This window comes from Cetorhinus maximus, chromosome 12 (genome assembly GCF_964194155.1).
Source record: "Cetorhinus maximus chromosome 12, sCetMax3.hap1.1, whole genome shotgun sequence".
Lineage (NCBI taxonomy): Eukaryota > Metazoa > Chordata > Chondrichthyes > Lamniformes > Cetorhinidae > Cetorhinus > Cetorhinus maximus.
The window spans coordinates 15,609,641-15,634,774 of NC_135890.1; the positions used below are offsets into that span (position 1 = coordinate 15,609,641).

Below are 25,134 nucleotides of genomic sequence, written 5' to 3' on the forward strand. Positions count from 1 at the left end.
TGTCCCTGACTTCCCTTGTCAGCCATGGTTGCCTCGTCCTCCCTTTGGTATGCTTCTTCTTCCTAGGGATGAATTTTTGCTGTGTCTCCCAAATTACTCCCAGAATCTCCTGCCATTGCTGTTCCACTGTCTTTCCTACTAGGCTCATCTCCCAGTCAATTCTGACCAGCTCCTCCCTCATGACTCTGTAGTTACCTTTATTCAACTGTCATACCGTTACATCAGATTCCAGCTTTTTCCTCTCAAATTGCAGGGTAAATTCTATCATATTATGGTCACTTCCTCCTAAGGGTTCCTTCACCTTAAGCTCCGTGATCAAATCTGCCTCATTACACGTCACTAAATTTAGAATTGCCTGTTCCCTAGTGGGCTCCATCACAAGCTGCTTCAAAAAGCCATCTCGTAGACATTCTACAAATGACTACTTGTTATCTTTTGTACTTTATTTTTTTGTATGAATCCCATGTGATTGACCAACTACTTTGAAGTTGGCATGACATTGTGCAATCATCAGTGAACATCCTCAGTTCTGACTTATGATGGAAGGAAGGTCATTGCTGAAGCAGCTGGAGATTTGTGACCAACTACCACCTCCAGATCTCTCCTGTTCTTAGACCTTCCTTTAAAATTGTGCATATTGTAACAAGGGCTGATCTGTGATTATCTGATTATCTGAATCTGATTATCTCTTGCAAACCTCAATCAACTCAAAATTGATATAAACCCCATTACAAGCATCCTAAACCTAGACTAATACGCACAGCTGGTCAGCTTCTAAGTGCATAATAAACAAATGGGAAGCTTTTATTGGTAACACATTCAAGAACAGAATCCTAGTCTACTAAAAATGTTTTTTCGAAAGGAAAGAAGTCCCTCGTCTCCCAGAATGGTGGCAACATTCAGTTTCTGAATGAGATTTAATTGGTGATTGATGGCTGAAGCCGGAGGCTATGTAGCTACCCTTTGCCTTGTGTCACTGCTGCATGGCTTTTCAACCAGAAGTGTGTGATCTCAATATCTCTGTCTGCCAAGAGTGGTATTCTGATGAGCCTTTAATGGCACTCTCTAATCTAATACTTACTTTCTTTGGAGGAACTCAGAATTATTTTCTTTCCTCTTGCCCCAGCAAAGTTGTCCTTTCTGTTTATTTTATTCATTCACGGGATGTGGGCTTTGCCGGCTGGGCCAGCATTTATTGCTTGTCCCTAGTTGCCCTTGAAATGGTGGTGGTGAGCTGCCTTCTTGAACCGCTGCAGTCCATGTGGTGTAGGTACACCCACACTGCTATTAGGAAGGGAGTTCCAAGATTTTGACCCAGCGACAGTCAAGGAACGGCGATATATTTCCAAGTCAGAATGGTGAGTGACTTGGAGGAGAATTTCCAGGTGGTGGTGTTCCCATCTATCTGCTGCTCTTGTCCTTCCAGATGGTAGTGGTCGTGGGTTTGAAAGGTGCTGTCAAAGGAGCCTTGGTGAATTCCTGCAGTGCGCCTTGTAGATGGTACACACTGCTGTTACTGTGTGTCAGTGGTGGAGGGAGTGAATGTTTGTGGATGTGGTGCCAATCAAGCAGCCTGCTTTGTCCTGGATGGTGTCAAGCTTCTCGAGTGTTGTGGGAGCTGCAAGTGGGGAGTATTCTATCACACAGCTGACTTTTGCCTTGTAGATGGTGGACAGGCTTTGGGGAGTCAGGAGGTGAGTTACTTGTCGCAGGATTCGTAACTTCTGACCTGCTCTTGTAGCACAGTGTTTGTATGGCTAGTCCAGTTCAGTTTTTGGTCAATGGTAATCCCCAGGATGTTGATATTGGGGGATTTCGTGATGGTAATGCCATTGAACATCAGCGATGGTTGGATTCTCTTTCGTTGGTGGTGGTCATTGCCTGACACTTGTGTGATGCGAATGTTACTTGTCACTTGTCAGCCCAAACCTGGATATTGTCCAGGTCTTGCTACATTTAGACATGGACTGCTTCAGTATCTGAGGAGTTGTGAATGGTGCTGAACATTGTGCAATCATCAGTGAACATCCTTAGTTCTGACCTTTGATGGAAGGAAGGTCATTGCTGAAGCAGCTGGAGATGGTTGGGCCTAGGACACTACTGTGAGGAACTCCTGCAGTGATGTTCTGGAGCTGAGATGACTGACCTCCAACAACCACAACCATCTTCCTTTGTGCTAGATATGACTCCAACCTGCAGAGAGTTTTCCCCCTGCTTCCCATTGACTCCAGGTTTGCTAGATCTCCTTGATGCCACACTTTATCAAATGCTGCCTTGATGTCAGGGGCAGTCACTCTCACCTCCCCTCGGGTGTTCAGCTCTTTTTTTGTACATGTTTGAACCAAGGCTGTAATGAGGTCAGGAGCTGAGTGGCCCTGGTGGAACTCAACCTGCTGTACCTATAAAATATTTGGTAGCATTATATACTATATGACGTTAAATTATTCCAATGACTTCATCATTGTTTCAGAGAGCTCCAGTTGAAGAAAATTTTGAAATAGCGCTGTGATGATCAGTTCTTTCAATCACTAAACACCCTATCTATAACTGAAAAAGATAATTCAGTAAAAAAAAATCAATGTTCTTGTTTATCTGAATGTTTCACAATGATATGTGCAGTCGAAGTTGATCCCTAACTGAAATTTGCTTCACCGATCATAACTTGTTTAAATCACCCAGCAATTCAGGAAAAATAATATGCACGTTTCATTATTTTATTTGTTGATACTGTATATTAAGTGTAGTGTCCTTGACCCAACCATCTTCAGCTGCTTCATCGGTGATCTTCCTTCCATCATAAGGTCAGAACTGAGGATGTTCGCTGATGGTTGCACAATGTTCAGCACCTTTTGCGATACTGAAGCAGCCCATGTCCAAATGCAGCAAGACCTGGACAATATCCAGGCTTGGGCTGACAAGTTGCAAGTAACATTTGTCAGGCAACAACCATCTCCAACTGAAGAAAATCTAACCAGCGCACTTGACATTCAATGGCACTATCATAGCTGAAACCCCACTTCAACATCCTTGGGGTTACCATTGACCAGAAACTGAACTGGACAAGCCATATAAACACTGTAGCTACAAGAGCAGGTCAGAGGCTAGGAACCCTGTGATGATTAACTCACCTCCTGACTCCCCAAAGCTTGTCCACCATCTACAAGGCACAAGTCAGGAGTGTGATGGAATATTCTCCACTTGCCTGGCTGAGTGCAGCTCCCACAACACTCAAGGAGCTTGACGCTATCCAGAACAAAGCAACCCGCTTGATTGGCACCCCATCCACAAACATTCACTCCCTGCACCACTGATGCACAATGGCAACAATGTATACTAATTACAAGATGCACTGTAGGAACTCACCAAGGCTGCTTAGGCGGTCCCTTCCAAGCTCATGATCGCTACCATCTAGGTGGACAAGGGCAGCAGATACATGGGAATGCCATGACATAGAAGATCATCTTCAAGCCACTCACCATCCTGACTCGGAAATATATCACCGTCCCTTCACTGTCACTTGGCCAAAATCCAGGAACTCACTTGCTAGCTGCACTCTAGGTGTACCTACATCTGTTGAACTACAGCGGTTCAAGAAGGTGGCTCAACACCACCTTCTTGAGAGATTCAGAATGGGCAACAATTGGTGGCCTAGCCAGCAATGTTAAAGTCCCATGAAATTTTGTTTTATATAGGAAGTCTGATAATTTAAGAAAAAAATCATCAATGGAGCAATAGTTTGCATTATTTTTTTATCGTGATCATTCATGGGATGTGAACGTCACTGGCTAGGCCAGAATTTATCGCCCATGGTGCCATTTCAGAGGGCATTTTAAGATTCAACCACATTGCTATGGGTCTGGAGTCGCATGTAGGCCAGACCAGGTAAGGATAGATTTTCTCCCTTAAAGGACATGAGTGAACCAGATGGGTTTTGATGACGGTAATTGACAATGGTTTCATGGTTATCATTAGACTTTTAATCACAGATGTTTTAGTTCAAATTCCACCATCTGCTGTGATAGGATTTGAACTCAGGTCCCCAGAGCATACCCTGGATCTCTGGAATATCACAAACAATAGAAGCAGGAGTAAACCAATGCCCCGTCGAGCCTGCTCCGCTATTCATTACAATCATGGCTGACCTTGGACTTCAGTTCCACTTTCCTGCTTGCTGTTCCGATCCCTTGAATCCCTGAGAGACCAAAAATCAATCTCAGCCTTAAATATATTCAACGATGGATGATCCACAACCCTCCGGGTTGGCAATTCCTAAGATTCACAATCCCCTGAAGAATTATTCTCCTTATCTCAGTCCTAAATGATCACCCCCTTACCCTGAGACTGTGCTCCCATGTTTTAGATTCCTCAGCCAGTGGAAACAACCTCTGTGTACCCCGACAAGCCCTTTCAGAATCTTCTATGTTGCGCTGAGATGAACTGTCTTTCTTCTAAACTCCAGAGAAATGGGGGTAGTGGAGGTAGTGGATCGAATGAAAATTGAAACAGAACAGATACTGGGAAGGCTGGCCATGTTTAGGGTAGATAAGTTACCGTCCAGATTGCTTGCATCCCAGGTTGCTAAAGGAAGTGGGTGGAGATAGCTGAAGGGGTTGCCTTTATTTTTCCAGCTTTGCTAGATATGGGGGAGGTGCCAGAGATTGGAGAGTGACAAATGTGATAACTTTATTCAAGAAAGGATGCAAGGACAGTCCTAGCAACAACAGGCTCGTTAATCTAACATCAGTGGATGTAAGACTTTTGAATCCTTAATCGGGGCGGGGAGGGGGGTGGAGAGAAAGAAAATCAACAAGCACTTAGAGACACTTGAACTAATTAAGGAGAGCCAGCATGGATTTGTACAAGGCATATCGTGCTTGACTAATCTAATTACATTTTTTGAAGAAGGAACAGAGAAGATTGATAAAGGGAATGTAGTGATTGTTGATATTCATTTGAAGAAAACATTTGACAAGATACCACATGAAAAACTGGTTAACTAAACTGGGGCCTATGAAATAGGGTAGCTGTGCAATTGGATGTAAAATTGGCTTAAGGACAGAAAGCGAGTTGTGTTAGATTGATTTTTGGATTGGAGGGAGGTGGCCAGTGGTTTTTCCCAAGTGTCAGGCTAGGACCACTTTTTTTTTGCTATTTATAAATGACTTAAACCTTGGAATACGGAGTAAAATTTCAAAATTTCCCCATGATACCAAACATGGCAAATAGTGGGAATGATATGAATTATTTGCAACAGGACATGGGCTAGCAGAATGGGCAGACAAATGGCAGATGAAATTTAACACAGAAGTATGAGGTGATGCATTTTTGGTAGAAGGGATAGGGAGAGGCGAGAAAGACTTCATGGCACAATTTTGGAGTGTGCAGGAACAGAGGCACCTGGGGTGCATATGCATCAATCTATGAAAGTGGCACAACATTGGGAGTGGTTAGCAAGGCAAATGGTATCTTGAGTTTTATAAATAGATGCATTCAGCACAAAAGCAGGGAAGTTATAAAGCTCTAGGTAGGCCCCAACTAGAGTACTGTATCCAGTTCAGGGCATCACACTTCAGGAAAGATGTGAAGATCCTTGAGAGCCTGCAGAGGAGATTTGCCAGAATGGTTCCATGGATAGGAGGTTTTAATTACAAGGTTAGCTTGGGATTGTTCTCCTCGGAGCAAAGGAGATTGAGGGGAGATTTAATGGAGGTGGACAAAATTATAACAGGCTTAGATAAAGTCGGCAAGGAAAAATTCTCCCCATTAGCTGATTGTACAAAGGCTAGGGAGTACAGATTTAAGATTTTGGACAAGAAATGGAAGGGGAATGTGAAGAAGAACTTTCTGAAGCAGCAAATGAAAATAACCTGGATTTCATTGCCCGTAAGTGTGGTGGAAGCACAAACAGGCCATGATTTCAAAAAGAAATTGGATGGGCACTGGAAGGAAATAAACTTGCAGGGGTATGGAGACTGAGCAGGGGGAGTGGGACTGACTGGATTGCTCTGTGGAGAACTGGCATGGACTCTGGACTCAATGTCCTTCGGTGCCATAAGTGACTCTGGGACTATATTCTCAGAGTCATAATTTACTGAGCCTCTCATCTCAGGGACCAATCTAGTGAACCTTTGCTGTACTGTCTCCAATGCAAGTATATCCTCCTTTTTAATATGGAGAACAAAGCTGCACACAGTATTTCAGATGTGGTCGCACCAAAGCTCTGCACAATTGTAGCAAGACTTCTTTATTCTGGTACTCCAATCTGCTTGCATTGAAGACCAGCAAGTTTCATGTGTTTTTAAAAATATTCTGTTTTTCTATTCTTATGACTTAACTCTTCCCCACATCTGTCATCTTGTTGCTCAATCATTTAACCTGACTGTATCTTTTTGCAGCCTCTGTGTCCCTTCCACAGCTTACATTTTCACCTAGCTTGGTATCATCAGAAAACTTAGATACATTACTCTCTGTCTCTTCATCTAAGTCAATAATATAGATTGTAAATAGCTAAAGCCCCATCCCTGATCCTCGTGGCACTCCACCAGTCACAGCCTGCCAACTTGAAGATGTCCTATTTGTGCCTATCGTTTGCTTGCTGTTCAGTAACCAATCCTCTATCCATGCTAATATATTAACTCAACCCCAGAAGCCCTTAGTTTCTGTATTAACCTTTTGTGTGGCACTTTATCAAATGCCTTTCGTAAATCCAAGTATAGTACATGTATTGGTTCCCCTTTATCTACCCTACTAGTTACATCATCAAAAAAACTCCCATAGTTTGTGGCTTTGAGGAGAGGTTATGAAAATTAATTTACGTTTTGTTAGATTTTGGTGACACACCCATAACTATGGGCTCAATATTAGGTTTACTTAACCTCAGTTAACTGCTGTCTGTAACTTCAAGACGATCTTAATTTTAGCGTAGTGCATTGAGGGACATATCAGTTTGCAGCTATATTTCTCCAACCATTGAGTTCCAGGTGCTGACTGAACTATCAAAGGCATTGAGTGGCGTGTTGTTGGCGTTTTATTGAAGGGAGGGGAATTTACAGACCATAATCAAAGCTGCTCTTTTGATAATTAATTGTCAGTTCATATGGTTAAAGGAGGAAATCTCTCCCAACCTCCTTCGATTAGGCACTGTGATTGTTATAGTGAAGTAAATGGGAAGACATCACAGAGCCAAAAGCAGCTCCATGAACAATGGAACAATGCACTCTTTTCTGAAATCATTTTCCGAGGTGTGCTGGGTACCCCATCTTTGAGGGTGATCATATTTGTGTGGACGACTGTTTAATTGTCCACCACCATTCGGAACTGGATGTGGCAGGACTACACAACTTTAACCTGATCCATTGGTTGTGGGATAGCTTTGCTCTCTCATGAGCTGCTTCTACTGTTAAGCATGCAAGTAATCCTGTGTTGTCGCTTCACTTCATCTTTAGGTATGCCTGGTGCTGCCGCTTGCATGCTCTCTTGCACTCCTCATCCAACTTGGGTTAATCTCCTGGTTTGACGGTAATGGTACAGTGAGGGAAATTCCAAGCCATGAGGTTACATTGTGGTTGTGGTTGATAGATAGATTATGGTTGAATACAATCCTGCTGCTCCTGGTGGCTGACAGCATTTCATGGAATCTAGTTTTGAGCTCTTAGATCTGTTCTGAATCTATCTCATTTAGCACAGTGGTAGTTCCACACAACACAACTGAGGGTATCTTCAGTGTGCAGATGGACTTTGTCTCCCCAAGGATTGTGGTAACTCCTACCAATACTATCATTGACAGATGCATCTGCAACAGTTATTTTGTGAGGGTGAGGCCAGGTAGGTTTTTCTCTCTTGTTGGTTCCCTCATTGCTTGCCATATGCCCAGTCAGGCAGATATGTCCTCAACCAGCTGGATCAGTATTGGTGCTACTGAGCTGCTCGTGGTAATGGCATTGATGTCCCCCACCCAGAATACATTGTGTGCTCTTATTACCCTCGCTGCTTATTCAACATGGAGAGGCACTGATTCATCAGCTGATGAAGGGCAGTAGGTGATAATCAGCAAGAGGTTTCCTTGCTCATGTCTGAGACTTAATGGGGCCCAGAGTCATTGTTGAGGATTCCAGGGCCACTTCCTCCCACCTGTCTACAACTTTGCTGCAACATCTGGTGAATCTCTCCTGCTGGTGGGTCAGGACACCTCCAGGATGTCGATGGAGGAATCTGGGACATTGGTTCTGTTGTAAGGTTGTTTGGTGTCACTGAGGTCTGGAGGCTTGTATGGTTGAACATAAACTGCCTGTTAGTAACCCATAGCTGCATACATATCCAAAGTACAACCCTGCATGGGTGCTGTGTCCATGTTGGCTCCTTCCAGACTCTGTGACTGCACTCAGTCTACCATCATGTGACCCGCTACATCATACTGTGGGCGGCACTGTTTTCTGGTCCCATATCAACCCTTGCTCTGCCAAATACCCTTATACTAGACCTCCTCCCAAGTCTCTACCCAACATATTAACAGTAGAATCTTTACCTACTATCCCTTTTTCCTGTCTGAAGTCCCTGATTTATAAATTCAGATGGCCTGGAGGCTTGGCAATTTTTATGGATCTTGTTCTTGTCACTTCTGGAGGAATAGTAGTCTCAGTTGTTTTGGGTTGACTTTGGTGTTGAAGTTGTACTACTGTATTCCTATACTTAGTTGTCTCCATTTGATTTGCGTCTTGCGCTCCTTTGCGTTGTTTCTCTTTATCGACAATCTGTCTGTTTTGTTCGGACACCATGGGTTTGGCCCATTCCTTCCGAAGGGAATGTTCACTCCATTCATTCCTAGAGTGGACTTGGGTTTTCTTTGCCTGTTGGGTCCACCATGTTATTGCTGTACTTTGAAGTTTCAAAATTGGAACCTTCCTTTACACTTGCATCACAATTTTTGACAAATATTTGTTAACTCTCTTATTTTCCAATTCTTTTACAAGTTTATGAACCTTTTCATTCAGCTCAGTAACTACTCTGAGTTTAGTTGTCTTTGTTTCTGAGTTATCTGCTTTTAAAGTTTAGATTTGCCCTACTATACTACACGTCTCATCTTTCATGTTTTTTAGACTAGATCAAAGTTCAAAAATTTCATTGCTCTTTTCACAATGCTTACTAGATACTTCAGATACTGTAAGTTAATCAAATACTAATTTTTCATTAGCAAACTCATCTTCCATATGTGAAAGTTGGTTCTCTACATTGAACAGTTTTTTTTCTTTAGCAGAGCATAATTTCTATGTGCTACTCTTCAAGCTCACGTTCTTCAATTTTACTTCTGCTCGTCTCTGAGGCTCTTCATGTTCCTTTGTGAGAGCTTCTACTTTCTCTGGTAGCTATTCAACTTTTTCTTTACTTTCTCTGTTCTTGATTTTCATTATGATCATGTTTCAACAACTCAGTGGTTCTCAGTACATTTGAGGCATTCAGTGCTTTTTCTTTCTTGTTCCTTGATCCACAGCGTTTGAGTTACGTTTTCTAATCTTATTTCTGACTTTTCTTTCTCTGTCTGGGGGAGAGCTTTGTCCTCATTCTTCATTTTGGTTTCATGTTGGCTAGGTCAGCCTCTGGCTAAGTCTTAACTTGCCTTGGTTATGTAATTGTGGTACTCACGGCTTCATTATCCACTCGCAACTTGGAAAGTTCTACTTTTCCTTTCAGTGCCTCCTCTTTTCCATTCAGCTGGTTTTTCAGCTCTTGAGTCTCTTTCTTGTATTTCTTGACTTCCCCCTGGAATATAGAACATTGCTGAGACTTCTCTGCCAACTAGTTCTTCAATTGGCTGAGAGTGACAAGAAATTCATCTTAGTTCTTTGCAATCTTCCAGAGGAACAAACTTTGACCTGAGGAATTCTTGCAGCGTGTAAAGGTTCTTCAACAGGTTTTCCTTTTTCTTTTATGAAGCTCAATTACTCTGTTTGGAGGTTTCTTCTAGCTCAATAGACTTTCCTCCGCTTTGATCTGCTGTTCTCCCATTCTGCTATTCAAGACGGTCTTCATTTCTTCATGCTGCTGAAGGGTTATGTATTCCCAATGCATTTGATCTTGAAGGACAATCAGCTGTTCTTTCAACTGTTTATTTTCTTGTTGAGCTCTTGTCAACTTAGGTTGAGCGTAAGTGCATTGCTTTGTTGCTATTGATAGTTCCAATGCAGCTTTTGCTGAAATAGTATTCAACATCCTTTTAAACTCCCCATGTTTTTCCATGGGCACGTATTGATTCTTCAGAGTCTTTTGAGGGCAGCAACTTCTTTGAGTACTTTTTTTGCCTGCTGTTGTGCCTGGCTGTACTTCTGGTTCAGTTCTCCAAATCAGTTTTGATATGAACTTTTTCCTGTAGATCAGCCTCATTTGCTTTTTCAAGTTTTGTTTCTTCTGGGTTACCTCAGATAGTTTTCCTTCATTCACAGCGAGCTGCATGCTCTACACTGCCACCTGCTGTTACAGTCTGGATAATGTGGCAGTATTTTCAAAAAGGTCTATTTTTAAGCCCTCCGGCTGCTTTTCAACCTCTTGTTTGTTCTGCCCTCAACTCTTTGGCTCATGCGCTTCATTGCACTGACATTTTCTTCGACCACCTGGTGTTTTGCTGGAGTATTACCCCCCCCCCCCCCCCCCCCCCCCCCGCCAGTCCTGGCTCTGTGCTCTCTTGCTCTTCTCCGACCCCCCGCGCCCCCCCCCCCCCCCCCCCCAACCACCACCCTTTATTGGGGGTGTTCTAGACCTTTTAAGGTCTGCACTCTCCACAACTTGGAGGTTAAAATATTTGTCCAAGGCTTTTCATGTCTTGCCAATGTGGTTGAGGATTCACCTATACCTTGTTTAAGCTTTACTTCATCTGCAAACACACCAAACAAGTGTAAAAACTTATTGGGCAGAATTTTCTGCCTGCCGGGTGGGCGGGCCCGACCGAATCTCTGGCGGGTGGGGAGCTGATCCCCACCGGAGAAGCGGGCCCCGCCGCCATTTTATGTCGGCTGGCCAATTAAGGCCTGCCCAGCGTGACATCTGGTGGGAAGTGCTATGCGCTTCCTGTGCAGGCGGGTGGGCATTCCCCAAAAGCGAGAGTGCGCTCTTTCGTGCATGCGCACGAAAGAGTGCACATCTCCCTAAGGCTAAGTGCTGCCTCAGGGAGATCGCTGACACTTTTAAAAACATTAAAAATCGAAAAAAAATCCTTAACATGCCCCCTCATGTGACAATGTCACGTGAGATGGGACATGTTCATAAATTACACGAAAACTTTATTAAACTTTTTAAATCCGTACATGAAACTTCATCCCGCCAGTGGATTTGTTTTTTCTATTGCCCGCCGGGGCTCCTGGCCTGCCCGCCAACCTTAAGGTTGGACGGGCAGGTCCTTTAATTGTTTCAATGATCCTGTCAGTGGCCTCAATTGGCCATTGACAGGTCGGCAGGCACACAGCTGATTTTGCTGTGCCCCCGCCTTCCTGAAAATTTAAATGGGATGGGATGACATCGGGGGTTCTCCCCCAACGTCATCCCATGTCATTTTACGCGTCGGCGAGTGGGACCCGCCCCCTGCTCGCTGACGGCAAAATTCAGCCCATTAAGTTGTACTCCTTTTGATTTCAGACTTAATCCTGATGTACTCCTGTAATTAAAAAAACTTTCTACCCCAGAGGGTTGTAGATCCTTCATCGTTGAACACATTTAAGGCTGGGACACACAGATTTTGGGTGTCTCAGCAAATTAAGGCATATAGGGAGCATTTCTTATGTTATGTTCTTATTTACCATCCATGACTGTTTTTCATAACAGGTGAATACTTACTTAAATTTTCCTCTTCTTCAAGATGGTTCCACTTGCTGCCATTTTTTTCTTCTCTCAGATTTTCCCATGCTTGCTGGGTTTTGGTGGGCTCCCATTGCGCTGACAAGGCCATGTTTTTTAAAACTTATTCTCTCTAAGAAACTTTCAAAACAAGAAGTTTGGGCTGACTCACTCGTTTCTATAAGCCTGGGAGTCAAATGGAAGGCGATTTTTTTTTTAAGCTCTACCTCCTGTTTTCAAAGCTGTTTGTTCATTCAGTCGAGCTTTGTGTTATGGTGCTGGCTGTGAATCCATTGCTGCAGCTTTCTTCCAGCTGTGCTTTGGAATGCTAGTGCTGAGCCTGATTGCTGCCTCTTTTACAAGGTGATTTCTGCCTTTTTACTGAATATTACTCACCCTTTTTGTGATTTGGCGAGGTCCCTTGACTCCGCATTCGATCAGATCTGGCAATGGACCTCCACGTGCCCTGATGGAGTCCTCCGGCCTCCACATTTGCAATGGAGATTCTCGATCTCCAACCATGTCTTCAGCTTTTTTGGCAACCTCCAACTGTGTTTTCAACTCCTTTTTCGGCGATCTCCATTTGTGTATTCAATTTAGGTGTACTTCTCGCAGGTCAGACTGCAGCTTCTTTAGTTTTTCATGCTTTTAGATTCTGGGTTCCTTCTCCAGCTTCCCTAGGATTTCAAGATCCACCCTTCACTGCCACCATGTTGTAGGGTTATTTGGCCTCTCACTAAGAGGCCTGGAGGCTTGTGTGGTTGAAAGTAAACCGTTTATTGGTAACCCATAACTATCTACATAGCCAGAGTAGAGCCCTGCATGGGGGCTATCTCCATGCTGGCTCTTTCCAGACTCTCTTAATATGCTCCATCTGCCATCATGTGACTCCCTGCATCATACCATGGGTCGTACTGTTCTCCAGGACCACATGAACCCTTGCTCTGCTGAACACCCTTATACCACAATTCTAAGACATGATTTGATGAGTGACTATGTCAAGCTGTTGCTTAACTGGTCCATAGGACAGTTTGGTAGCCCATTGTGTTTAATTGGGAAAATTTCAAAAAGCACAGCCGAATTAAGCCTATAGTTTGACACTGAAGATTGATTTTTTTCTGCCGGACACAAAAAGTACTTAGACTGTGCAAATATCATGCCAACCAAATATAATGTCATTCGTGTTTTCAATCAAGATTTGCTTCTAGTTTGGCATCAGCAATGCAAGGTTTGAACATGAGTAGTGCTTGAAATATTAATGTGTGAGAATCCACAAACACCCATTTCTGCAGGAAGTCTGAGGACAGACTTCCAAAACTGTGGGTCGTAAGACGAGATTCTGGGGTCGCAGGTTCCGAGACAGGAATGGCTGGCATGGAACTCGGACTGAATGCTAACAGTTGCAAGGCCCCCTTAAATCCCTGCGTTTTTTTCTAATGGAGCCTTTAAGGGATAGCAGCATGTCATCACTTTAAGAGGAGTGTGTCATGTTTCTCTTCAACCTGGAGCAGGATACAACAGACACAGCCCTGCTGCTCATGTCTTCAAGTTTTCTGTCCAAGTATATTTGTTCACATGTGCCTCAAATTAATAAATTAACACACAATATGTTTGCACAATCCCTTATGAGCGATTGGTGCCTTTATATCATTAAAAAAAACAGGACATAGTGTGCAGCATAGTTCCTTCTAAACGGCATGGTGCTCAGCCTGGTAGCAAGATTCAGTGCAGGTACAAAATGGTGAACCGTCTTATATCATGCTACATGGCATGAAACGATGCTCAATGTTCTGGTCAGACCAGCATATTACAAAAGGTACGGCCTATGCACAGATCTTTGAGGCCTGATTCCTGCACAAAAATCGGCTGTGACAAAGTAGTTGTATTTCTTTTCTTGAACACCTTGCAGTTTAAATATATTCCAGACTTAGCACCATGCTCAACCTCTCCCCCACCCCACCCAGCAGATGAAGCCCAGTACCTCCATTCTCAGCAACTGAAGGCCACCCTCTCCCACTCAGCAGATGAGGGGCCCCCCAACTCCCCACTCAACAACTCCTGCATTCTCCAAATTTTCACTTTGGGGTCATGTGACTTCTGGGGCTTTTAAAATAGGGTCACGCCGGGAAAAAGTTTAGGAAACACTGCCATCGGAACAGGAGGAAGCCATTTAGCCCTACCAACTTGCTCCACCATTCAGTGAGATTATGGCTGATTTGTGACATAACTTGTATGTATTTGCAAAATATAGAAAATAAACTCTCAATTTAGAAACAACCGGTTTTCAAGTTAAATGAAGTTGTTGGGTACGGATAATAGTTTGGGTACCTACTTGAATCGATTGATGTGTTAAGCGTTTGGAGGTTGTTTTTGAGTTTGATGTTATTCCCTGATACTTTGTGTCTTGGTTGCTTTAACCTTTGTGTGCTCTGCCAGCTGCAGAGATGGCATGATTCAGCTGCAAACTTGCCAGTGCATGTGCCAAAAAAAACACTGGTAAGATTCCTGATGCCAAACTTAATGTAATGGCCTACAACAGATTTGAAATTGCGTGTACTTGGAGGACGATTGTGCAAGGCAGCTGTCGAGTCCAGCTGCATTCAATCAGGCGTACGTTGACCTTTTACGCATTTGGATTGTGGGTTTCTTTTCTGTTTTATTAAGTTCTTCTCTCATCTCTCTGTATCCTTGAAAAATTCCCAAAGTTATTGAACTGGTCATTTATTTTCAGACTTCAGTGAGTGGAGCTTTATAATTGGGTTTTGGGAGATGTAGCCCAGCATGCCTAAACACTTGAGGGATTACATGGATCTTACTGAATGTCACTATGTGATGGTACAACTGAGTCGGGACTGTCCTCCCGATGGAAATTGGGTTTTATAGACTATGCCAAGGGTGGCTCAAAACCTCAGAGCATTAATGATTGTTAATAATTAAGTGCAGGAACCAAAAGTCATCGTTGAGTTGTCTGCTCTCTTGTTTTCTGTGTTAGGTCTCTGCAGTAGACTCTTTGGAGGGGCAGCTGCTGCAGGTGGAAGGACTGAGCGACCTGCGTCTGGAGCTCCACAGCAAGAAAATGAACATGCACCTGGTCCTGATTGATGAGTTACACCGCCACCTGTATATTAAATCCACAAGTCGTGTGGGCAATAAAAGCCGGGACAAGAACAGAATCGGGTCAGTATGAAATGCAACTGAGGACAAATAAAATATGAGTGAAAACAGAAATAAAGAACAGCAAATGCATAAAACTAAAATAAAACCAGGAAATGTTGGAATATGCAGCAGGTCTGTTGACATCTATAAAGCCCAAATTTCTGTTAATGCTTTGGTCATGACTGAAAAAATGAATCCTACTGTTTGCAGATGCCACTGGAGTTGCACTGTATTTTGAAGTTTAAATAAAGGGGCATTGTGTATTGCTTTTATTTTTGAGAGTGGAAAAGTCATTTGTAAGACTGTAAATGCTCCAGTGATGTTTCTTCAATACAAGATGTTATTATTGATTAGTCATGCCTAAAATTTGGGAAGCGGTGTTATCAGTAACTAATAGTATTCTCACGATAGAAATCTTTCTTCAGATTAGATGTAGAAATAGTTTGAACCACATGAGATCTGCTGAATGTCATATTGCCCTATGCTCTGCCCCGGGAAGAGTTGTTTGCTACTGTGATTATGTAATAATTTCTGGGGGAGGTGGTGGCCTAATAGTATTGTCATTGGACTTGTATTCCAGAAACCCAGGGGAATGCTTTGGGTTCGAATCCCACCACAGCAGATGGTGAAATTTGAATTCAGTAAAATTCTGGAATTATATGGTTAATTAATTAAACCATATGGTTTACTAATGCCCTTTTAGGGAACAAAATCTGCCGTCCTTACCTGGTCTGACCTGCAGCCATGTAGTTGACTATTAAATGCCCCCTGAACAAGGGCAGCTGGGGATGGGGTAATAAATGCTGACCTAGCCAACAACTCCCACCATGAATGAATTTTTAAAAAAGACAGCATGTTGCATTGGACTGGCACAGATCACCCAGACTGTAACAGGCTTCTCAAGCTCAGACTGACCTTTTTCCCTTTAGAAATGAAGGAAAAATGCAAGGAAATTCACTCGTAAGGTTTCCTTTTTTTTATCTCTCGTGGCCTATTAAAGGCCAGTATTGACAGAGCCCTCTTTCCCTTCTTGGCCTGTGTAGAAACTCCTTCAGTAGGGCACTTTATTAAAAAAAACCCTTCAGCCATGTGGTTGATTCAATTCTACTTTCCCTCCAAGTTGTCAAAAACATTTTGCATCCTGGTCTCACTGCATGCAGGCACGAACTGCTTTACTATCTGAGGAGTTGTGAATGGTACTGAACACTGTGCAATCATCAGTTCTAACATTATGAACGAGGAAAGGCCATTAATGAAGCAGCTGAAGATGGTTATCCTAGGCCAGGTGCCTGTGCAGGTGTCAGCTGTGGCTCAGTTCATAGTACCCTCGCCTTTGAATCAGAGGGTTGTGGGTTCATGTCCCACTCCCGGAAACCAAGAACTGTGATTGTACTCGAACGAGTTGCAATCTGTGACTGTTGATAACTCGAAAGAGTTCCAGAGCAGCATGGAGGTGTCAGCTGTGGCTCAGTTCATAGCACCCTCGCCTTTGAATCAGAGGGTTGTGGGTTCATGTCCCACTCCCGGAAACCAAGAACTGTGAATGTACTCGAAAGAGTTACAAAGGGGCTGGTAGACTGGCAGTTAGGGCCAGGTCTAACTGCCACTCAGAAGAGTGCGGCAAAAGTTCCAGAGCAGCATGGAGGTGTCAGCTGTGGCTCAGTTCATAGCACCCTCGCCTTTGAATCAGAGGGTTGTGGGTTCATGTCTCACTCCCGGAAACCAAGAACTGTGATTGTACTCGAAAAGAGTTGCAATCTGTGACTGTTGATAACTCGAAAGAGTTTCCAGAGCAGCATGCAGCACTTTAACATCTAATTTGCGGCTCCCTACTTTTTCAAGTTGGATCGCATTAACATGGAAAAATGCCTAAAAAGTAAAGTAAGTGCTGTGTTATATTGTGAGCATAAAAGGCTATTCAATGTGCTGCACTTAACGTTTTCAAATGATTGTTCTAACAAAAAAATCATTGTACTCTAAATAAGCCTGGTGATTTAGCTGCACAATGGTTATAGATAATGCCTTTGATTCGTGGAACAGGCTTTATGGTTGTGACAAATATTGTTCTAATGTAGCTGAGATGACAAATTTTTCTATATGTGCTATTGGAAGCTTTTTTTAATCACATGAATCGATATCCAATAAAATTGACTTAATTCTCTGCATCTTAAGTTAAAGTTTGTTTTAAAGAATACTTTACTGACAAAATTATTGTAAAACACATCAAAAAGCAATAATTAGAGTTAGATCTAATTTAATTTTGATATTTTTTCTATTGGGTAAATTCAGTATATTGGCCCGTAACTTCTGATCGCCAGGGCAGCACATCTGGTTACTTGGAGGTGACCCTAAAGGTGCGCTGGGGATACCCGTGCAATTCTCATCTGGGAAATCTGGGGAGGAAGTTCAAACTTTCCATGAGCAATTGTCCTGCACTGGGGACCATCTGAAAATGCGATTTAAATTGCCGTAGAGCAATAGTTACCCAGAAAAGGTTAGAAGAATGAAATCCACTTTTGGCTTCTGGGTAACTATCATACTGACTTCCCCTGACTCCCTATGGGACCCGACTACCCCCACCCAAACGGGACCTGCATGTGGCCTTCCAACTACAACCTGCCCCCACCTCACATCACCGCCCCCCCCCCCGCCCCTACACCACCAATCGACCAACTGCACCCCTCCCCCTACCCAACTACCCCCTGCACTACCCACCCTCTCCCCCCTATATCAAGTGCCGTAAAAAAGGGGTGGCATGGTTTACTCATCCTCGACTGAGCTGCACCTGACCATAGGCTTCGGGAACCCGCTGTGCTACACAGACCTTGCCCGGCTTGAGTTGGAAGTTCGGGCGAGATTGGACCAACTGGATTTCAAGCTAAGTATTTACAAGCAGAGTGGCAATCCAACTCAATTGCCACTCCACTGAAAGTTACTGGTCATTATATATGCAAATTACTCATTCTGCCAGAGACACTTGACAATTTGCCACGTATTTGGTTTAGAAATGCTGAACCTTTGTCTTGGAGCTCCCAAGTTTTTGATTTTGTGCATGTTTTGTGAAGTCCCTTGAAGTTGAACAAAAGTTGCTGACCCCTGCCCTAGGCATGACTATCTTCAGCTGCTTCATCAGTGACCCTTCATCCATTGTAAGGTCAGAATTGGAAACGTTAGTTGAGGATTGCATTGTTTGGTTTCATTCACAACTCTTCATACTGAAGCATTCTGTGCTCACTGGCAACGAGACGTGGACAATATACAGCTTGAAAATGGCAAATAATATGTGCACCATACAAGTGTCAGGCATTGACCATCTCCAACAGGTGAGAAGCTAGGCACATCCACTTGACATTTAATGGCATTTCCATTACCGAATCCCATGCCTCCAAATCCTGGGAGGTCACCATTGATCAGAAATTCAACTTGGACCAGCCACATAAATCCTGTGGCAACAAGAACAGGTCAGAAGCATGGTATTCTGTGGCGAGCAAGTCCACTCCTGACTCTCTGCAGCCTTCGCACCATCTGCAAGGCACGAGTCAGGAGTGCGATGGAATACTCATCGCTTGCCTAGATTGGTTTCTAGGTTGAGATGGTTGGCTTATCTTGAGAGGCTGAGTAAATAGGGCTTGTACTCTCTGCAGTTTAGAAGAATGAGAAGTGATCTCATTTAAACAGAAAAGATTCTGAAGGAAAACAGAAAATGCTGGAAAAATTCAGCAGCATCTGTGGAGAGAGAAACAGAGTTAACGTTTCGAGTCCGTATGACTCTTCCGAGCAGGTGGGAGGTGGTGGCCTAATGGTATTGTTATTGGACAAGTATTTCAGAAACCCAGCATAATGCTCTGTGGACCCGGGTTTGAACCCCACCACAGCACCACCTTCTTCAGATTCTGAAGGGTTTTGATAGGCTGGACACTGAAAGGTGATTTCCCCTGACTGGGGAATCTAGAACACTGAGGTACCGTCTAAGGTGAATGGGTGATTAGTTAGGACTGAGATGAGAAATTTCTTCCCTCAAAGGGTTTTGAATCTTGAGAATGCTGTAGCTCAGAAGGTTGTGGATGCTGACTTAGCCAGATTTTTGATCTGTCGGGAAATTAAGGGATATGGGGAGCCAGCAGGAAAGTGGTGCATCAACAATGATGGTATGGTATGGTAGGCTTGAGGGGCTGTCAGGTCTGCTCCTGCCCTTATTATGTTCTCATATTCTTGGATGAGTGCAGCTCTATAACACTCAACACCCTGCAGGACAAACAGCCCGTTTGATCAGCATCCCTTCCCCCTCTCCACCACCGGCACACAGTGGCAGCAATGTATACCATCAACAAGTAATATTGCAGCAACTCACCAAGCCACCTTTGGCCGTACCTTCCAACCCCACAATCTCTACCACCTAGAAGAACAAAGACAGCAGATGCGTGGGACGCCACCATCTGCAAATTCCCTCCCCAAGTCATGTACAATGCTGACTTGACACTATATCGCTATTCCTTCATTGTTGCTGGGCCAAAATCCTGGAACTCCCTACCTAACAACACTTTTTTGGTCTTCACATAGACTGCAGTAGTTCAAGAAAGTGGCTCACCACCACCTTTCCAAGGTCAAATAGGAATGGAAACAAATGGTGTCCTTACCAGTGACACTTGCATCCCATGAAAGAATTAAACAGAAGTGTGCGTGTGTTTCCATATCCCTATTTGTTGCGCAATATATTGCAGGTGTCTGCCAGTGTTGGTATAAAAATGTTCAAGGCCTGTGCAAACCTTTTTCATCATCTTTCATTCTTGACCTATATTCTCTGCTCAGCCAGGTCTTTTTGACTGCTTCAATTGAGTCCCTCAGTGTGCAAGGTGGCAGTTCAAATGTGTTTATTTCATATCTAAATAAATGTGAAGCAATTATTCTTAAATGTATTTTATCTCTCTTTATTGCGTCATATAGCACAGAAGAAGCCCATCGTACCTGTGCTGGCTCTTGGAAAGAGCTATGCAATTACCCTCACACCCCTGCTCTATTCCCATAGCCCTGGAGATTTATCTTAAAGAAACTGCCTAACTCCTTTTGCAAGTTACTATTGAATTTGGTTTCGGCACCCTTTCAGATCACAGCAACTCGTTGCATGAAAAAAATCTCCTCATCTCTCCTCTGGTTTTTTTGCAATCGGCATGCCGTCTTTTGTTTTCTGTCCCACAACCTTTTTAAGTGGACTCGCCCGCTTTATTGCTTGAATTCATAGATGCAGTCATTGAACTTTCGGAAAGAATAAAATATGCTTAGAAATAGTTTAGTGAAATCCAATTATGCTTTCAATATCAATCATTGAAAATTGGAAGGAACTTGAGGATTTTTTGTAGTTACAAGCAAACTTCTCGTCAAAGGATAACTGATAAAAAGGCCAGTGCATTTAGCAGTGATATTGATTATCAGCTACCTCATAGCCATCACTACCCAAAGAAAATTCCTCAAATAAAATCCTGTACCGAAGAAAAAAATTGCCTACTTCCTTATTCTCCAGCCAATGAATACTATGCTCATTGTGTAAAATGTTTTTGCATAGGGCATAATGGATTCCATATCTAGTATTTTAATGATTAACAAACACTTACAAAAGTGTGATGCATGCAATGAGAATTGTATACAAAGTTTAACAGGCTGTAAGAATTTACGGCATCATTGATTCAGATTTGATCTTTGGTGAACAGCTTTGAGCAACAGAAACCCTTTTCCAGTTAAATAAGATCTAAAGCAATAACCCACAAGGATTTACTCCAAAGATGAAATAGTAAAACAAGATAGATTCTGATGTATTTCATGAGGGGTGGTCATATAAATAACTGTCATGAAAACACGCATCAGTCAATATCTCATACAGGGAACTTGGATTTCTCTGAAACTGAGGTGATAGATAGTAAAGTATTTATTTGTCAACTGATTGAAGAGGAGCATTTTCAATAGTTTGGGTAGCGCAGGACACAATGGAACGTTCCAACCAACTTTGACCTGATTACAGTCCTTAGTTCTTGTTAGTGGTTAATTGACAACTGCTTTTATTGAAGCAGTTAGGCTGTGGGTTACAGGAGCATGGACCCGTGGAGCCTGCACTTCTATAGACAAAATATTTTCAGATTGTAACAAGGTGCTCAGGAAGGGGCAGCACCACTCTGGCAGTGTGAAATCTACATGTTGCATTTGTGAGTCATTGGCCTCTCGTTTATCTTCATGAATATCTGGGATAACTTTGCATTTTTTGCTTTTATCTCTTAAAGTTGTTCAGTGCCTGCGGATGCACTACTTTCTGAAAGGAGAATGGAAACTGACCTCATTCCTGATATTTGCCACAGTAATACTGAAATGCCTAGCAGAAGGCACCCAGAGTAGGCCTGGATGATTCTATTAAAATCTGGCTCCTTTAATTTTCCCTCGTCATGTGAATAGCAAATAACTAACATTTAGTTTCTACTACATTATTTGGCAGAAATTATTGTATGTTAATTTTTTAATCAGATCTGCAATAATTGCAATTTTTGGAAACTAATCTTCCATCTAAAATGGTAAATAAATAATTAGGTCGAAGTTGTTTGGAGCAATCCATTGTGTCTTGCACTCACCAAACTATTTGAAATGCTCCCTTTCAATCAGTTGACAAATAAATACTTTGCTCCCTATCACTTCAGTTTCACAGGCATATCTGCAACCTCTCTGAACTCAAACGCAGGATTTGAAGTGTTTCACAAATACGTTATTGATGAATTAGCTTCTTGGATGGAACTGATTTGAAACCAGTCCTAGAATGGAGAGCACTTCCATTTTGAGGCACTGTGCCATGAGAGAGTGGCCTAATGTCAAGTTAAATTACTTTTCATTTGATTCAAAGTACAATTCAACTTGTGGATGCAGTTCCCTTTTTGTTACTCTTCAGCTTTTTAAATAAAGCTCTGATGTTCATGAACAACTCAATCTAACCCAGATTTATGGAAAACTTTGAGGAATAAAACACATCAAACGTTACAATGTTTTTTATGCCTGCTGACAGCTGGTGCAATAAAAATATTTTGAGTTTTAGTTACATTGATTATACATCCAGTTTACATACTTTTTTAGTTCCCATGATGCATTTAATGTCTATGACATTATTTGGCATAAATTATTGTTTTTTGTTAGTTTAATCAGATCTGGAAAATTGCCTTTTTTGGAAACTAATGAGATTAAATCTAAAATAATTGACTGGATGGTTTTTTTATTCAATTTAAGCCTTGAATGTTTTGCTCCTAACTTTCTTGTAATACCTAATTTTGGGCATACTAATGACATAAACTAGTCACACTTCAATTAGTATTTATGTTGTGACCAACGAGATGATTTGAATTACCAAATAATTTGAAATAGAATGATGGAATGGATGCAGCACAGTAGGGGGCAATTTGACCCATTTTGCCTTTTGAGCTATCTGATTAGTGATACTTGCCCCGCTTCCTCTTTCCCCAGAGCACAATACTTTTTTTTTCTTTGTAATATTTATCCAGTTCCATTTGCAAGTCACTGTTGAACATGCTTTCCCCCACCCTTAGTGTTGTTTCTGATTCTTTTGCCAAACACGTCAAATTTGTTCCTCCTGGTTACCGACCCTTCTGCCATAGGAAACAGTTTCTCATTCAGTCACTTGGTCATACAGAACTTGAGTATTGCTGAAAAAAGAAACATCGCAGCTTTTCATCTTGCAATCATCAGGATGCTTTGCAAGAATACCAACTTAAGGGGAAAACAACAATTTATACTGTATGAGAAGAGAGTGCTGATTGTTTGGCACGTGGACTCTGCTAGAGTCGTTGCCAAGGAAGAATGCACCAGTGAAGGTGGCTGACAGTTAACTGTCAAGCATTGTTTGAAATTTAAACTAGGCAGCTTGACCCTGATTGGTCAAGGCATTGCCCTGAGGAATGAGTCAGCGAATGGCTGTCACTTATTTTGTTTAGCTGAAACAGGCGCAATGTGTGCACACATTCCTTCTGTCCTCAAAGAACAGTGCCCTGTGTATTAATATATGTGGCTTCCAGTACACACAAACGTGCTACACTGCAGGCCCAACTGACAATCTTAAATTGGTTGTCAGTGTAATTCTTAGCACAATGGACAACATTTGCTAAATAATCCTCAGTCATGGAATCACATCTCATGTTGGACACAGTTTTAAGTTTTGCAAGCATGGGGTGGTTGGGTAGGGTCTGTACCTTGCCCATTGCGAACACCGGCTGGGAGGTGCTGCTTGATACGATTCACTAGTCTTTGTTTTCCCTTTATATTGGTATTCTCGTGAAGTGTCCTGATGAGTGCCATACTCAAGCTTCTCATTCAAAATTTGAATTCAGGTTTTAGATTCCTGGGGCACTGGGACTGGCTCTGGGGAAGATGGCACCTGAACAAGCCAGATGGGTTGCACCTGTACAGAGCCAGGACTGAGTTTTTTTAATTCATTCACGGGATGTGGGCTTCACTGGCTGGGTCAGCACTTATTGCCCATCCCTTGTTGCCCTTGAGAAGGTGGTGGTGAGCTGCCTTCTTGAACCACTGCAGTACATGTGATGTAGGTACACCCACAGTGCTGTTAGGAACAGAGTTCCAGGATTTTGGCCCAGTGACAGTGAAGGAATGGCGATATATTTCCAAGTCAGGATAGTGAGTGACTTGGAGGGGAACCTCCAGGTGCTGCCCTTGTCCCTCTAGATGGTAGTGGTCGTGGGTTTGGAAGGTGCTGTCGAAGGAGACTTGATGAATTCCTGCAGTGCATCTTGTAGATGGTACACACTGCTGCTATTGTGCTTCCTTGGTGGAGGAAGTGAATGTTTATTGATGTGGTACCAATCAAGTGGGCTGCTTTATCCTGGATGGTGTCAAGCTTCTGAAGTGTTGTGGGAGCTGCACTCATCCAGGCAAGTGGGGAGTATTCCATCACACTCCTGACTTTTGCCTTGTAGATGGTGGACAGGCTTTGGGGAGCCGGGAGATGTTACTCATCGCATGATTCCTAGCTAGTGCTGTTGGGGAGGGTTTAAGCTAACTCAGCAGGGGTGTGTGAAGCAGGAGAGAATATTAGAAAGTAATACCAGGGTGCACAAAATGCTGGGAGAGGCAGATAGCACTAAAATAGAGAATAGTAAGTTAGTAGATGGAGTCGGAGTAAGGGAGCAAGTAATAAAGTCTAAATCTGGGTTACACTGCATGTATACAAATGCATGGAGTATAGTTAATAAAATTGCTGAGTTACAGGCACAGATTGCCTTGTGGACTTATGATGTGGCAATAACAGAGACCTGGCTTAAGGAAGGGCAGATCTGGGTGCTAAATACTCCTGGTTAAAAACTGTTCAGAAAAGATAGGAAAGGGAAAAAAGGAGGAGGGGTGGTGTTTTTGGTTAACGAGAGCATTGCAGTACTGGAGAAAGAGCATGTGTCAGAGGATTCAAGGACAGAATCAATTTGGCTACAGCTAAGGAATAAGAAGGGTGCAATTACATTGCTCGGTGTAATGTATAGACCACCAGCTGGGGGGAAGGATATAGAGGAACAAATCTGCAAGGAAATTAGGTGTAAACATCATAGAGTAGTTATAATGGGGGACTTTACTTACCCGTATAGACTGGGGTAGGGGTAGTGGTAGTGTAAAGGGCAGTGGGGGACAAGCGTCCCTAGATTGTGTTCAGGAGAATTTCCTACAACATTGTCCAGTCCAACAAAAAAGGAGGCACTGCTAGACCTGGTTCTTGGAAATGAGGTGGACCAAGTAGATCAAGTGACAGTGGGGGAACAGTTAGGGGACAGTGATCATTGTATCGGAAGGTTTAAGATGACGGTGGAAAATGACATTGATCAATCCAGAGTAAGAATAATCAACTGGCGGACAGCGCACATCAATGGGGCAAGAACGGAGCTGGGCCGGATAGACTGGAACCAAAGGATGGCGGGAAAATCAGTAGCTGAACAATGGGCTACCTTCAAAGAGCAGATGGTTTGGGCACAGTCAATGTATGTTCCCTTAATCGGGAAGGGTAGGACAAACAAATCCAGAGCTCCCTGGATGACAACGGCAATAGAAATTAAGATAAAGAAGAAAAAGTGTGCAATCTTGGGAGTCATATTGGGTTCCCTGAGACAATAAATC

General features: G+C 42.9%; 1 protein-coding gene across 2 annotated transcripts in view; it reads left to right on the forward strand.

The window, feature by feature from the left end:
* Positions 1-25,134, forward strand: part of exoc4 (exocyst complex component 4) — a 509,047-nt gene that overhangs the window by 46,762 nt on the left and 437,151 nt on the right. For both annotated transcript variants that reach the window (XM_078553055.1, XM_078553056.1), the window contains exon 3: positions 14,813-14,997. In XM_078553055.1, coding sequence (XP_078409181.1) covers positions 14,813-14,997 — 185 coding nt within the window. The remainder of the gene's footprint in view (positions 1-14,812; positions 14,998-25,134) is intronic.